Source organism: Malaclemys terrapin, chromosome 1 (genome assembly GCF_027887155.1).
Source record: "Malaclemys terrapin pileata isolate rMalTer1 chromosome 1, rMalTer1.hap1, whole genome shotgun sequence".
NCBI lineage: Eukaryota > Metazoa > Chordata > Testudines > Emydidae > Malaclemys > Malaclemys terrapin.
Window position 1 is genome coordinate 277683784 of NC_071505.1, and position 15582 is coordinate 277699365.

The following is a 15582-nucleotide window of genomic DNA, read 5'->3' on the forward strand; positions in this document are numbered from 1 at the left end:
GGAAGTGGCGTGGGCTGAAGGATGGGCTGGCTGCCACTTCCAGAACTGGACCCACTGTCAGAAAGAATTAGGGTTTCTAGGTGTCCGATTTTTGACCGAAATGCCCAGTCAAAAAGGGATTCTGGTGGCTATGGTGAACAACCTCCTGACTGGGCCGCTAAAAGTCTGGTCGGCAGCTCAGTGGGGCTAAGGCAGGGCTCCTTGCCTGCCCTGGCTCCACACAGCTCCCGGAAGCGGCCATCATGTCCAGCTCTTAGGCGCAGGGGCCAGGGGGCTTTGCACGCTGCCCCAACCCAAGCACCGGCTCCACAGCTCCCCTTGCCCAGGAACTGTGGCCAATGGGAGCTGAGGGGGCAGCGCAAGCAAGTGCAGGCAGCACACAGTACTGCTTGGCTGCCCCTGCACCTAGGAGCCGGACATACTGGCTGCTTCCAGGAGCCACCTCAGGTAAGCACTGCCTGGCCAGGGCCTGCACCCCAACCCCCCTCCCGCACCCCAGCTCCCTGCCCCAGCACTGAGCCCCCTCCTGCACTTTGAATCCGTCAGTTCCAGCCCGGAGCCCCATCCTGCACCCCAAACACCTCATCCTTGTCCCCACCCCGCATTTCCAGCCGGAGCCTTCACCCCCACCCCCACTCCAAAGCCCTTATCCCCAGCTCCACCCCAGAGCCTTCACCCCCACCCAGAACCCTCACCCCCCAGCACCCCAACCTCCTGCCCCAGCCAGTGAAAGTAAGTGAGGGTGGGGGAGAGCGAGTGACAGAGGGAGGGGGTGGAGTGAGCGGGGAGCAGGGCATCAGAAAAGGGTCAGTACAGGGGTGAAGCCTCGGGGTAGGGGTCGGGCAAGGGTTTTCAGTTTTGTGCAATTAGAAAATTGGCAACACTAGAAAGAATTAGCGTCTGGCAAAGGAAAAGGGCAATAGGAAAGAGCCCTGGCAAGAAAGGGGCTCAGCAGCAGCACTACACAGCTCCTTGTTAGTCTTTCTGCACACCTCAAAGCTTCTTCCCTTAGCTAACCATGACCCCTCCTGCTCATAGCTGCAATCTGTGTCACATGAGGAGCTGCCGCACAGTTCCCCTCCAGGAATCCCACTGGGATTTCCTGCTCACTTCTTTTAGCCAATCATGAAGAAAAGGGAGGATCCAGCCTGGGGTCATGGGACCACTGTCTTCAGTGGAGAGATTTCATTCCTTTCCCACTTCTAAGTCCAACTTCAGGGACTGAAAGGGAAGGCAATGTGCCTTCATGGTCCTGCAACTATCCCGGAGTGGTTTGATGCCTGACGCAAGACAGAGTTCCATCAGGGACTGCTCTGTGTAGTGCCCTGGCTGCTCTTACCTGCAGCAGGGGCTGAAACTGATCCCAGTAGACCTGGGATAGCAAAGGATCATTGATTTTCCTCTTGGTCTCTGGTGCTGCATTCAGGGCAGAACTGAGCCCCTGGTTCACAAGATTTTAAGTGGGCTTATGATGACAGACACTTCAAATTTAGCAGAAAGAGGCAAGCCATTGAAATGACCTCAGTAATCAATTCATTTGATTTCTAGAACATTTTTGCATGACTAAACTTTTGGCCCCTCACTTCATCTGAAGGAGAAACACTTCATAATTTGACTGATGATTTTGCTTCCTTAAAAAGTATAAGGAAGCCATTTTACTAATACCAATCCTGTGAATTGCTTTATAACCTTACAGTACTTAGTGTGTGCCCTTTTAATTGCTGGTTTGCATTAGTACAAAAATAATTAAATTTCCCCCTGCAAATTACCTAACAGAAGATGTTCAGACAGAAACCGAATAAGGACTTTTTCATTTTCCTTGCAAATGTGCACTAGAGCAAATCAGAAAAATACTTGCTGGTAGTCACCGATTTAATCTTCATACAACAATCTCCCAAAATTTGGACATTGTTTCCTTGTTTACTGAATGCAGGGAGAGGGGAAACAAGGAAGAACAGTACAGAGTAGATCAAATAAGAGTATATAAAATGACAGAAAAAGAATGAAAATAATGAGTGCATTGTGAAGGGGAGTAAGAGTTAATAAGAAAGCAGGGCTATCAGTTAAATCTAACTTGGTGGCCCTGTAATCCTGTTGGCCCAGCCAAATCCTAATCTATGAGCAAATGGCATTCATGTTCCAGAGATTCAAGTTTATATGAATGTTGAAGAGAGAAGAAAGCTGGACCAGCTTGCAAAAAAAAATCTGATTCTGTGATGCCTTTGAAATGTATGAAGTGCCAAAGGAATGATTTATGTTATTTTAGTTTTAATTAGCAGAGACAATATAAATTCCAACAGGAGGGATTGAAAAGCTGCAGATTGAGAATTTAGGGCAGTGGTGGGCAACCTGTGGCCTGCGGGCCACATGCGGCCCATCAGGCTAATCTGATTGCAGGCCACGAGACATTTTGCTGACATTGACTGTCTGCAAGCACAGCCCCCTGCAGCTCCCATTGGCCGGGAATGGTGAAGCACAGTCATTGGGAGCTCTGGGGGGCCGGGCCTGCGGATGGTCCCTGTAAAAAAACTGTCTTGTGGCCCGCAATCAGATTACCCTGATTGGCCACATGCAGCCCGTGGGCCACAGGTTACCCACCACTGATTTAGGGTCTCCCTACAGATTTGTCACAGATTTTGTTGCATCTGTACAAAATCTAAGTTTGATTTTTATTCTTTTTCATTTTCTTAATGTGAAGATAACTCACAGGATAATGTGTTACCGAGTACAGGGTTGCCTTGAGTTTCGATACCAACATCCTGAAAGAAATCCCAGAGAGGTGTGAAATGCTAGTAAACTCAGTCAGGTGCTAACTTTTGACAGTCATTGTTGAAGCCTATCATTGATTAATCCATTTTGTACTATGTCCGAATGTACTCATCTCTTCCTAACATTCTGTTCTTCTACAAGAACATTCTGCAGACATACACATTTTAATATATAAGTCATATGCTCTGAGATGTTCTTTTGCTTTTAGTTCTCAATGGCCATGTCTACACTACCCGCCGGATCGGCGCGTAGTAATTGATCTATCGGGGATCGATTTATCGCGTCTTGTCTAGACACGATAAATCAATCCCTGAATTGACGCCCGTACTCCACCTTGGCAGGAGGAGTAAGCGGAGTCGACGGGGGAGCCGCGGTGGTCAACTTGCTGCTTTGAGGATGGCCAGGTAAGTCGAACTAAGATACTTTGACTTCAGCTACGTGAATAGCATAGCTGAAGCTGCGTATCTTAGATCGATCTCCCCCCCCCCCCGTGTAGACCATTTTCATTGTTTTTCAGTGATTGTCCTAGGTCTGAATGAAACTCCATTAGGAAACAGAGCTTATCAACACTCATCCTTGCTCAGATACAAGAAGCATTCCACAACAATATGAGACATTCCCCCCTCTAAGCAAAGTCTGAGACTGGTGGATTGGTAGGGCTTCTAGCCCATGCTGGACTGGGTAGTAAGTGGCTACAGCTGGAAATTGAACTTATTTACTTCATTTGGTGCTACAGGCCAATTAGATAGCCTTATTAATAATATTGTATAGTGGAGCTGTTTGCTACTGTCTAGTCAGCACAAAAGATTTTATTTGCAGAGCTTTCTACTGTCATTTGACATATTTCTTTGTGACTTTCAGGATTTTATGGGCTTCCTCTAGAACTTCTTCCAGCAGCACTACAGGCAGCTCAGCTGAATAACTATTAATATTTTTGAATAAATCTCATTTGTCTTTCTGAGTTGAAATATTCCTCCCTGCTCCTGCAAAAAACATACTAAGCTTGTATATTGTGGAGAGATGAAAGCAGTGGCAGGTGAACCTGAATGGTGTTGGGGCTTCCCCATAACATTCTTGCATATTCCAAATATATGGTGTTTTCATTCTTTATTTTAAAGAATGTCCATGCTTCTCTTCTGCTCTAAACTGCCAACTGTAGCAGAAAGCAAATTCTCTGGTCCACATCCTGACTCTTTTGTAGCCTCTTTATTTCTTCTATAAGTTACTGAAAATGTTTGTAAGCACAAAAGAGGAAAGAATTTGTGTAATTTTACTGGAGCAAATATTAGTCTAGAAATCTTTCTGTTGATTTACAGCAATGTAAATAAGTGATGTCAGGGACTAATGGTCTAGTGACAGTGCAGCTGCAGCAATTCTAGTTGGGGTCAAAAGACTGCTGCCTCACCTTGCTTTTAAGACAACCCTTCCCATTAATAAAGGAGTTACAGTACACTGATGGATTTTAAAGGGAGTGAGTAGAATGAGTCAGCATGAGATGGGACCTTGAGGAAGAGCAGGTAATAAAGAACAAACAATGAGATAAGAATGCTTGAGTTCCCTCCTTCCCCCCCCCCCCCAACAAAATATTGACATTGAGAAAGTATTGCATGTTACAGTTAGTTGATAGTATGCGATTATTGGACACTGTCATGCAACACCTTGGACAAAGTAGAGCATAATGTGCATTCCCTCAGAATATCCAATTTACAAAACACGGATAAACCAAGAGTATCTGTCAGTTTAATCAATGTAATGTACACTATGACAAATGTTTTGCAATCTCACTTTAGTGTGAAATTTGTCTTTCGGATTTCATATAGTACATTGATATATTCCCAGCATTCATTGAACAGTTTTTAAGTGTTTCATCAGAGAATAATAGCTTAATGTGACAGCTTTTCAGTGACTTGCATTTTAACAATCCATATAGGAAGTTGAGTATTATAAGTCTTTGTACAAACTATTTATATCTTTTAGAAGACTTTTGATGGCAAAAGATTTCTCCAATCTGAGGGTCATTTTTAGGGGGAAGATGAGGGACTATTCTTAATTAAAATTAGCATTATAAGAAAGAGAAATCATTGTAGACTCTCTTTAAAATAAGTCTGTTTTTAATAATGTGCTTGAGGACTATATATATTGACAAGAAATAATTACCAAAACTTTAATTAATAATTGCATTTTTGGAATTCCCCCTATACTAGGAAAATATTTTTTTTTCTCCCAAATTCTCTTTTGTGTGCCCCCTTTTCCATTTAGAATACAGCCTCTGTTTCCTAGAGTCATAGGGAAATCATTCTAATTGGGATGCTTATTAAGACTTCTAATATATACTGCATGTACATTAGGAAATAGGCTGGGTTTCTACTGTGTGTGTGTGTGTGTGTGTGTGTGTGTGTGTGTAAAAGGAAGAGCAAATGGTGCCGCGTTGTTGCTGTACTGCATGTATCCTCTTTATGACTGGAAATTTATTTTCTATAAGTGCTTCCTTATTGTGAACATATATGCTTTTCTACACCAAGATGTGTTATAAGTGAAATATAAATGCTAATTCTTTCATACATTTCTATTATGATCATTTTAAAGTATTTGGTTTTAAGTTCAAATAGCCCTAGGACTTGATGTATTAATATAAAATATGTTTTTAAACATTTTACTCCTTTTATAAAAACTTAACTGAAGCACATTCTCTAACAGAAACAGTTATCACTTTTGAAGCATACAGTCTATATATTTTGAGAGGTGGCTAATGAAGAAAGGGAGAAATGTTGTAAATCTCTGTAGCGTGTGAAGTGTGTGCAATAGAACCATGCATCAGTCCATAATAATATGATTCCTTATGGTTAATTAGATACATTTTCATTTTAATGGCTACTTATTTTTAATTTGAATTTAATGTACAGGAATTTAATGTACAGGAATTTGAAGACAATTTCTCTGTAATGCTGTGGCTGAGTTCCCAATTACTATTTGAACATTATGTTAATTACAGTATTGATTAGCTATTTATAAAGGACATTTTTTTAAAAAGTTATGGTTTTGCATATTCTGTGGGGATTCTCTCCAAGACCTTTCCTGCTTGGCTTATCCAGAATACCTTGTCCATTTCTGGGAGAACACTTCATCCAGTTCTCTGAGATCCAAAAAAAGTCACTTTGACTCCCAGATTTCATTAGTCAAGTTCCTTTATTTGTCATACTGAGTTGATCAGTCTCAAGCATAGGCGTGGGCATACTACACATCGAAACTTACACAGAAAACCTCTTCCTTTATACACATTTACACATTACATTGCATCACACGTTTTGGGATTGTGTTGGTTACTTTGCAGAAACCGATCTCAGTGCAGCATGTTCGGTCCATGCATTGTCCACGCTCAACTTACTCTTTGCATCATCTCTGCAATCCTAAAGTATCTTGTCCATTGTTAGTAAATGGTTCTCTGGGTATTCTCCCTTTTATCTGAGCTGGTTCAGACATTGTCTTTTTAGCCCATTGACCTATTTACTTATGTTATTTAGCACAGGGGTGGGCAAACTTTTTGGCCTGAGGGCCACATCTGGGTATGGAAATTATATGGCGGGCCATGAATAGTCACAAAATTGGGGGTTGGGGTGAGGGAGGGGGTGAGGGCTCCAGCTGGGGGAGCGGGCTCTGGGGTGGGGCCAGAAATGAGGAGTTGAGGGTGTGGGAAGGAGCTCTGGGCTGGGCAGGGGTTTCAGGTGCCGGGGGGGGGGAGGGTCCAGCTGTGGTTACGGGCTCTGAGGTGGGGCAGGGGATGAGGGGTTGGAGGCGCAAGAAGGCACTCCGGGCTGGGACCAAGGGGTTCGGAGGGCGGGAGAGGGATCACAGCTGGGGCAGAGGATTGGGGTTTGGGAGGGGGTCAGTGGCACAGGGTCCAGGCAGCGCTTACCTCAAGCTCCCGGAAGCAGTGGCATGTCCCCCCTCCTACTCTTACACAGAGGTGCAGCCAGGCAGCTCAGCACGCTGCCCCATCCTCAGCCACTGCCCCTGCAGCTCCCATTGGCCATGGTTCCCAGCCAAAGGGAGCTGCTGGGGCAGCATTTGGGGCAGGGGCAGCATGCAAAGTCCCCTACCTGCCCCTACCATTAGGAGCCGGAGGGGGGACATACCGCTGCTTCCGGGAGCCATGTGGAGCCACAGTAGGTGGGCAGGGGGGGAAGCCTCCAGCTGGAGTGCAAGAGCGGGGAAAGCCCCAGACCCCCCTTCCCAGCATCAGCTTGAGGGCGGATTGAAACGTCTGAAGGGCCAGATGTGGCCTTCAGGCTGTAGTTTGCCCACCCCTGATTTAGCACAAACTTTCTGTTTTCAGCCTAATGATCTGTCTAGCTCCCTAATTCTATCCTCCAAGACATAAGACCTCCCTCTATGTGCATAGTGTTCCTTTTACTGAAAATTGCTGTGTGCTGCTAAATTAGACCCAGATGTGTCTGTGTGGAGTGGTGAACGATATGATTTTTCTATACCTTACCTAACTGTGTAGCTTAATTAACTGATGTTCGGTAAGTCCTTTGAGAACCACTGATGACAGATATAATAGAAATATTAATAATTCGATGAAAGTAACAAAATTCCACACTAGATCAGGAATCAGATGACCTGTACATTTACCTCACCTGCATATCACAATCTGCATGCCTTTCTAACTATTCCTTCTTTACTGAGGATTGATTTGCCCTGAAATGTTACAATTGCAACCCTGATGACATTAGAACACTGGGATTTATTGAAATGTTAACAAATTAGTGAATTTAATTACCAACTTTTGGAACCTAGGTGCCTAAAGCTGGGATCCTATAACCATATTTAGGCACCGAGATAAAAGTGGCCAGAATTTCAGACAGGCTGAATATTCACAAATACCACTGTAGTAAGTGGAAATTAGGACATCTCAGTACATTTGGAAATCTGGACACTTTTACTTAAGCATCTAACTATAGTTTTAAGCACCCAGGTTTGCAAATGTTGCTCAATTTTATCAAATACCAGTTAACAGATGTTAAAGGTCTTGACGCACCATATAATATATGTGACCTCTTTGTAGTAGATACCCAGGGAGACCATGAGATAGAGTCTCAGCAGTAGAATTTAGAGTTGATTGAAAAAAAATGCCATGGAAAATTTTGATCTTTGTCAGAAATGTAAATACAGAGAAATTTCAGCTCCATACTGAAATATTTGGATTTGGAAATGCTGCCCCTTTGCCTTATGGGAGTAGTTCAGGTGGCTGAAGTTCCCATTTTCCTTTATAGGCTGGGCTCTCTGTTGGTGTACATCTCTCATGGTGTACCAATTTCCCCTGTTGGGGAGGAAAAGTGGTTCATTTTGGCAGTCTCTGGCCATGATGCATTATGGGAGATGTAGTCCAGCCAGCAAGTCCAGCCAATAGAGAAGAAGGGGGACATGAGACATCAAAAATATTACTCTCATGAGCCATCAGAGCATCACTACCAAATTTATATATTTTAGGATTTAGTCAAAATAGTTTTGTTTTCAGGCATTTATTTTGTCAACAAAAAAATGAAATGTTCTCTGGAAAGTATATAGTGTTGTAGACATGTTGGTTCCAGAATATTACAGAGACAATGTGTGTTAGGTAATATCTCTTATTGGACCAACATCTGTTGGAGAAAGAGAGAAACTTTCGAGCTTTCAGAGTTCTTCAGGTCTAGGAAATTCACTCAGTGGGTTACCTTAGCTGTGACTTTCTGAGTAAGTTTTTTTTTTCTTTTATTCTTCATTTTGGTTACTGTCATATCCATAATTAATCACTTTAAGGTACAATTGCATTTTGCTCAAAGGACTTGTCTCTGCTAATACTTTATATTCATTAAAATGATTCAAATTTTGTGTGCTGTTAAAAGTGTTTAAAATAGACAAATGCTCTTATGAAGATGTTCAGATACCACAGTGCTGGCTGCTGGCTGCTGTATCAGAACCTAGAGAGAATAAGAAAGCTCAAAGTCAGTGGAACAAACTCTCCCAGGAACTAAGGACCAACACAAAGCTCACTACCTTTCACTCCAACTGCAAGCCACATTTATTTCACATCAGCTTCTCAAACACAAATACATATATGTCTACACAAAACAAAACAAAACACCAAACTACAACCCTACTGAACCAACACACTATACTACACATGCGGTTTTTCCCCTTGGGGAGAAGATGAGAGAGAGAATGAACCATGGGTGACAGATGTTAGTCACATTCCCTGAATGCACTGCTGGAAGGCACTCGTACACTACAGTTATAAGAGTGGTATTAGAACCTATATAGATTACATTAGAATAGAATGAAGTGAATGCTGACAAAAACGGACATTTGATTTGAATGTCAGTTAAGTGCTGAATGATCATATAAGTACATTGATTAATAGCAAAGATACTTAAGGATATAGAACTATTTCAGTCTGAAGCCATCTTTTTAGACCATAACTTTACAAAACATTCACTTCTTGGACAGATGTTTTCCATGTTTAGTCTTTGCATAAAAGTGATTTCCCCCTGCCCTCGTCCCCCTTTAAAAATATTGAGCAAAACCAACTCATGTCTTTTTGTGAAAGAGGGGAAGGAGGGAATCATACTATCTCCATTATAAAATCAACAAACAATCAAGGTGAAGTTAGCAGCTTCAGATTGAATAGACTAGAGGGAATAAAATGGGTGTTGGGGAGGCCATGCCGGTTGCAATAGTCAAGTCAGGAGACGAGAAAGGCTTGGGTGAGAGTCTTTAGCAGTGTGGAAAAAGACAGAGTGAATCTGGGTGTAAGAAATATATTTTTAATATGTACCAAGATGTATGTTTTCCATTGCAAACAATATTTTCCCTCTAACAGTAACATGTTACTGTACCATAATATACCATAATCTTTTCTTCAGAGAAATATACATTGAGAGTATCATTTTTCAATGTATATTTTTATGATTTCTGATGCTCATTTTCCGGGGACGTTTAATTGGAACTTTTGCCAGCACTCAAAATCTCCCTTTGGTAAAACCTTAAAACAGAAAACTATATGGTTAAGAGTTGTGTAATGTTATCTTATGGTCAGAAAAGAGGACTGCTTCCATCCACAGACTATAAAATCCACACTCCAATACACTTTCAATCAAACTCCTCCTAGGTGATGGTGGTGTATGGTCACACAAGGGCCTGATCTAGTTCTCAGTTCTGATTTCAATGGGGTGTGGATCAGCTCTATAATGTGCATGTGGGGTTATCATTATTGAATATTCCCTAATTCACCATTAGTTTCCTCCATAGGTCTTTTTATAACAAAAACATATTAAATGACAAACCAAGTGTTTAAAACATAATCTTAATGCAAATGAATGACAGTTAAAACAGAATATAAAAATAAAATGAGGCCGTATTGGAGTAGTACGAGAGAGGGAAAGTGACTAGTTAGTTTGACCTCAGTTGTAGGCAAGGCCTTGGAATACATTTTTAAAAGAGAAAGTACTTAATGACATACATAGAGGTAAACAATAATTGGGATAAAACATAACATGATTTTACAAAAAAAAAAAAAAAAAAAACAGATCATACCAGACCTACCTGATCTCTTTCTTTGAGAAGTTAACTGATATTTTAGTCAAAGGAAATGTTGATCAAATCTACCCAGTTTTCAGTAAGGCATTTGATACAGTTCCACATAGGAAATTATTAGTTAAAATTGGAGAAGATGAGGATTGATATGAGAATTGATAGTTGGATAAGGGACTGGTTAAAGGGGAGGCTACAATGGGTCATACTGAAAGGTCCTCTAGCAGGATGAACGAAGGTTACTAGCGGAGTTCCTTAGGATCAGTCTTCAGACCAATCTTAACATTTTCATTCATGACCGTGGCATAAAAAATGGGAATGTGCTAATAAAATTTGTGGATGACACAAAATTCGGAGGCATTGCCAAAACAGAGGAGGACTGGAATATCATACAAAAAGATCTGTAGGATTTTGAAAACTGGAGTAATAGAAATGAGATGAAATTTTAATAGTGCAAGGTCATGCACTTAGGGACTAACTACAAAAAACTCTTGCTTTTATCTGGGGATTTATCAGTTGAAAGCAACTGAGAAGGAGGAAGACCTGGGTATATTGGTTGATCACAGGATGAGTATGAACCACCAGTGTGATGCAGTAGTGAAAAAGGCTAATGCAATCCTAGGTTGCATCAGGCAAGGTAATATCAGCAGAGATAGGGAAGTGTTATTGCCATTTTACAAGGCACTGGTGAGATCTTATCTGGAATATGGTGTGCAATTCTGGTCTGCGATGTTTAAGAAAGATGAATTCAAACTGGAACAGGTGCAGAGAAGGACTTATTAGAATGATTAGAGGAATCTGTTTTGCAAGTGGAGACTCAAGAAGCTTGGCTTGTTTAGCCTAACCAAATGCAGTGAAGGGGAGATATGATTGCTCTCTCTAAATACATCAGAGGAATAAATATTAGAGAGGCAGAGAAGTTATTTAAGTTAAACACCAATATTGACACAAGAACATGTGGATATAAACTGGCCAGAAACAAGTTTAGGCTTGAAATTCTAACCACCAGAGGAGTGAATTTCTGGAACAGCCTTCCACGGGGAGCAATGGTGGCAAAAAGCATAACTGGCTTCAAGACTGAGCTAGATAACTTTATGGAGGTGATGGTATGATTAGACTGCCTACAATGGCATGTGGCCCATCTGTGACTGCTAGTAGCAAATATCCCCAGAGGTGGCCCATCTGTGACTGCTAGTAGCAAATATCCCCAGAGGCTGGAGATGGGGTACTAGATGGGGAGAGCTGAATTACTAAAGAGATTCTTTCCCAGGTGTCTGGCTGGTGGGTCTTGCCATCTGGGCTGGGAAGGAATTTTCCCCCAGGTCAGATTGTCAGAGACCCGAGGAGGTGGGGAGGAGAAAGGTTTCACCTTCCTCTGCAGCATGGGGTGATTGATGGTTTAAACTAGAGTAAATGATGGATTATCTGTAACTTGAAGTCTTTAAATCATGATTTGAGGACTTCAGTAGCTCAGCCAGAGTCTGTTATAGGATGGTGTGGGGGAGGTCCTGTATCCTGCGATGTGCAGGTGGTCAGACTAGATGATTATGATGGTCCTTTCTGGCCTTAAAGTCCATGAGTCTGACTGGTGTTTGCTTACTTCACTTGAAATCCTAGAGAAATAATAGTTACATTTCTGGTATTGCTAGATTATTAATTATTGTTATTATTTACATTATGTTGTGGGTAGGATCTTGTAATTGGTAGAACTCAACAAACCAAATACTTATACAAGGCTAAATAAATAAATAAATAAATAAATATGAAAAATAAAATAAAGCTAAAAGTGTTGTTCTGAATTCATAGTATTTTTCTAATTTTTTTGAATACTAGTAAGCAAATAATTTAACTATTTGATAAAGATATTCAGTTGTAACCAAATGTTCTCCTAGGACACTTAAAATTTATGAATTAATGAAGGGTTGTTCTACCACCTCTTTACAATTAAATAATGTTAGGGCATTGGGTGCATACATTATTGCAAAGTTTGATGTTGGTTCTTATTAGCAAATAGACTTAAATTTTCCTCATAGTACGGTTTAGATTAAATTTAACCAAACTGTAATTAAGCTTGACTTATGAATCATTTTGATGAGAAAATATAATTAATTTTTCCAAGTTTTCTGATGTAATTAAACAAAATAAAAATAAAGCCAACTTGTAGTTAAATGTCTGAAAACTTTTTCCTTTCCATGTTTAAATCACTACACAGGATCTTAGCTATTAAACTTAAATTTCCTTTAATGGTAGCTAAAGACTTAAATCCCTGCTATGGCTCAAAAATGTATGGGTTCTGTAGGTACTTCATAACCTTTAGTCAGGGCAGGTTTTAAAATGTTGATGTTCTTTGTTCTAATCAGCAGTTTTTATGGCTAAATAAATAAAGCAGTTAATATGGATCATGTTCATAAACCTGTGACTCTTTGTGTATATTTGTGTGTGTGTGTATATATATATATATATATACACACACAAACAGGCAGAGATTTACAAGTTTTAAATAATTAAAAAGAAGGGTTTATAATGGAAAGTATTTCACAACCTCTACTACAGGCATCAGCTCTACGTTATACACTCTATGTGTGTGTATGGGTACACTGTGTATTATATATATATATATACACACACATACACACACAGTCACTCTCTGTCTTTTTCCCTTTCTTTCTCAGGTACATACATATACATAGTGTGTGTGTGTATACATACACATTATAGAATATGTTCAATATACCTGGGGCCTCTGACTTGAGGGTACAGTAATGGAATGTAGAGCCTTTCATCATTTTGTCATATCTAAGTCCTTAGTGACTCAAAGTCATTACAATTTGGTACCTTATATAAAATAAGTTGGTGGTTTCCATTCTTAGTGGATAGTTGTCCATGTCTCCCCAAAAACAAACCATTGTAACTGGTGCTAACTTGAAACTACATTGATCGTCTGAGGCTATGTCTACCCTTGGAGCTAAGGGTGTGATTCCCAGCTTGAGTACACATACTTGTGCTCACTCTCATTGAGCTAGCACACTAAAAATAGTGTAACTGTGATAGTGCTGGCAGTGGTGGACAGCGACATGGGCTAGCTGCCCCGAATATAAACCAACCTGGACCCTGTGGGTACATACTTACGACAGCTAGCTCATGCTGCCGCTTTCCACTTCCCATGCTACCGCAGCTACCTTGATGAGAGCTAACATAAGGAAGTCTACTCAAAATGTGAATTACACTCCCACCTCTTGGTGTAAATGTAGTCCAAGAACTGAATAGATATGGTGACAGAATTACTTCTCACCCCATTGGGTCCCTACCTCTTTTCCTATTTCCTCTTAAATTCCTTGTCTGTACCTTTGTCATTTGTCATCTCCTTCTCTTTTCTGCCCTGCTCCTCATGTCACTCTAGGTGTATCCAAAATCACAATCCTTTTTCACTTACTGGTCTATGTCACTCCCCTCTTTAAACCTTTTCACTAGTTTCCCATCCCCCTTCATATCTAGGTAAGTCTTTTACCAATGGGAAGGCCCTGTTCCTCCAGAATAACCCTCCAAATGTGTGAATCTCAAGAATTTTGTAAGAAAACTTTCAGTTCTTTCCGAATGAGCAAACTCTGCCACAGTGGAAGAATTTGGAGGAATATCTGCTGAGGAAGCCTTGCATAAGTCATCCTCCTTCCATGCCCTTTTCCTGTGAGTTTTCTTGTGAGAGGGCACTAACAAACCTTCAGGATTCAGCCAACTAAAATAATTTTCTGATTGTTTCTTTGTCATTATAAATGTTTTTATTATGAGCCTTTTGCTTTTATTATAACTTTTTTAAATTACTGTATACTGTTCTTGGTACTGAGTTGGCTTGCTACAGTATGTTCCCACTAGAATCAAGAAATAACTGGAAACCTCAGTTCCTTGCTGTACCTTTTCCCTCGTTTCTTCACACACTAAAACATCACCCACTCACTCACACTCATGAATATAAATAAGTAACACAATCCTGAGCTAATTAAGCTATTTCCCAAGGAGACTAGGAAGAAAACAATAGAGAAAGGTGTGATTATCTTTCTTTCTTTCTTTCTTTCTTTCTTTCTTTCTTTCTTTCTTTCTTTCTTTCTTTCTTTTTTTCTTTCTTTCTATACTTGATGTGCTCAGTTTCTGCAGTGATGGGGCCTATATATATATCTAAACAGACACACAAATCTTCATTAATTCTCAGATGATAATTTATTTTTCCATTTCTAGTTGATCCCCTATTTCAGATTGTTTATTGCACTCTGTCTTCATAACAAAGCTCCATAGTGTAACCCTCCCTTTGTGTCCTGAGTATATTCACATTTGAATTACAATTATAGCTGTTTCATCCTAACATCCTGTTTTTTTCTCAAGGATCATGTTAGGATAAGTGTGAAGGTCATTGACTAATCCTGTTATTGTTTTTGTAGCTTTAGCAACTGAATTAATTTTCCAGTAGGACTTACTCTGAAATACTTCTCTCTACATAGGAGAACATAATGGAAGTTATTAGAAATCAAGAGTTTTTACTACTGCCGGCTGAGGAACTACATAAACTTCTTGCCAGTGATGATGTGAATGTTCCTGATGAAGAGACTATTTTCCATGCCTTAATGATGTGGGTTAAATATGACATGCCGAGGAGATGTAGTGACCTCAGTATGCTGCTTGCCTATATCAGATTACCACTGCTTCCACCACAGGTAATGCATTATTTTTTTGGTTTGTTTTATAAAGTGGCATATTAATTAGTTATTACGAAAATAGCAATTCATAACTGGTAAATGTTTTGTTTAATTTTCTGATAGTTTAAAAACAAAAAACAGTTCAAGGCATGGAATTCAAATTTTACAGATAGTTTGCTGATAATTCCTTTGTGTCGATGACTATTCTCCATTCAGCTAGACTAGATTATCCTAAGAATGATTACTTACAATAACGGTGGGATTCACAAGGAGGATGTAGCTGCCTAAATCTAACATTTGGGAGCCACTGGCTTTCACAAAACCCCTGTTCAGGTGCTGACTAACCCTGTAGGCACCTATAGTCCCTTATAGTTTCCACAATTAGTCTCCAAGGTGCCTACATTTCTCTTGCTAGCCACGTACACAACTGCCTAAATTCTGACTTCACCCAGGAGGTTGGTGCTCGATTTACACTTATGCCTCAGCTCCAACACAGTGCACAAACTAGGCATTCCCCTACTTGCCTTGCCTTCGAGGCCTAATCTGATAGGCATGCTTT

At 40.6% G+C, this 15582-nt stretch overlaps 1 protein-coding gene across 2 annotated transcripts in view; it reads left to right on the plus strand.

The window, feature by feature from the left end:
• KLHL1 (kelch like family member 1) overlaps positions 1-15582 on the plus strand; it is a 400838-nt gene that overhangs the window by 222017 nt on the left and 163239 nt on the right. For both annotated transcript variants that reach the window (XM_054013522.1, XM_054013532.1), the window contains one exon: positions 14829-15041. In XM_054013522.1, coding sequence (XP_053869497.1) covers positions 14829-15041 — 213 coding nt within the window. The remainder of the gene's footprint in view (positions 1-14828; positions 15042-15582) is intronic.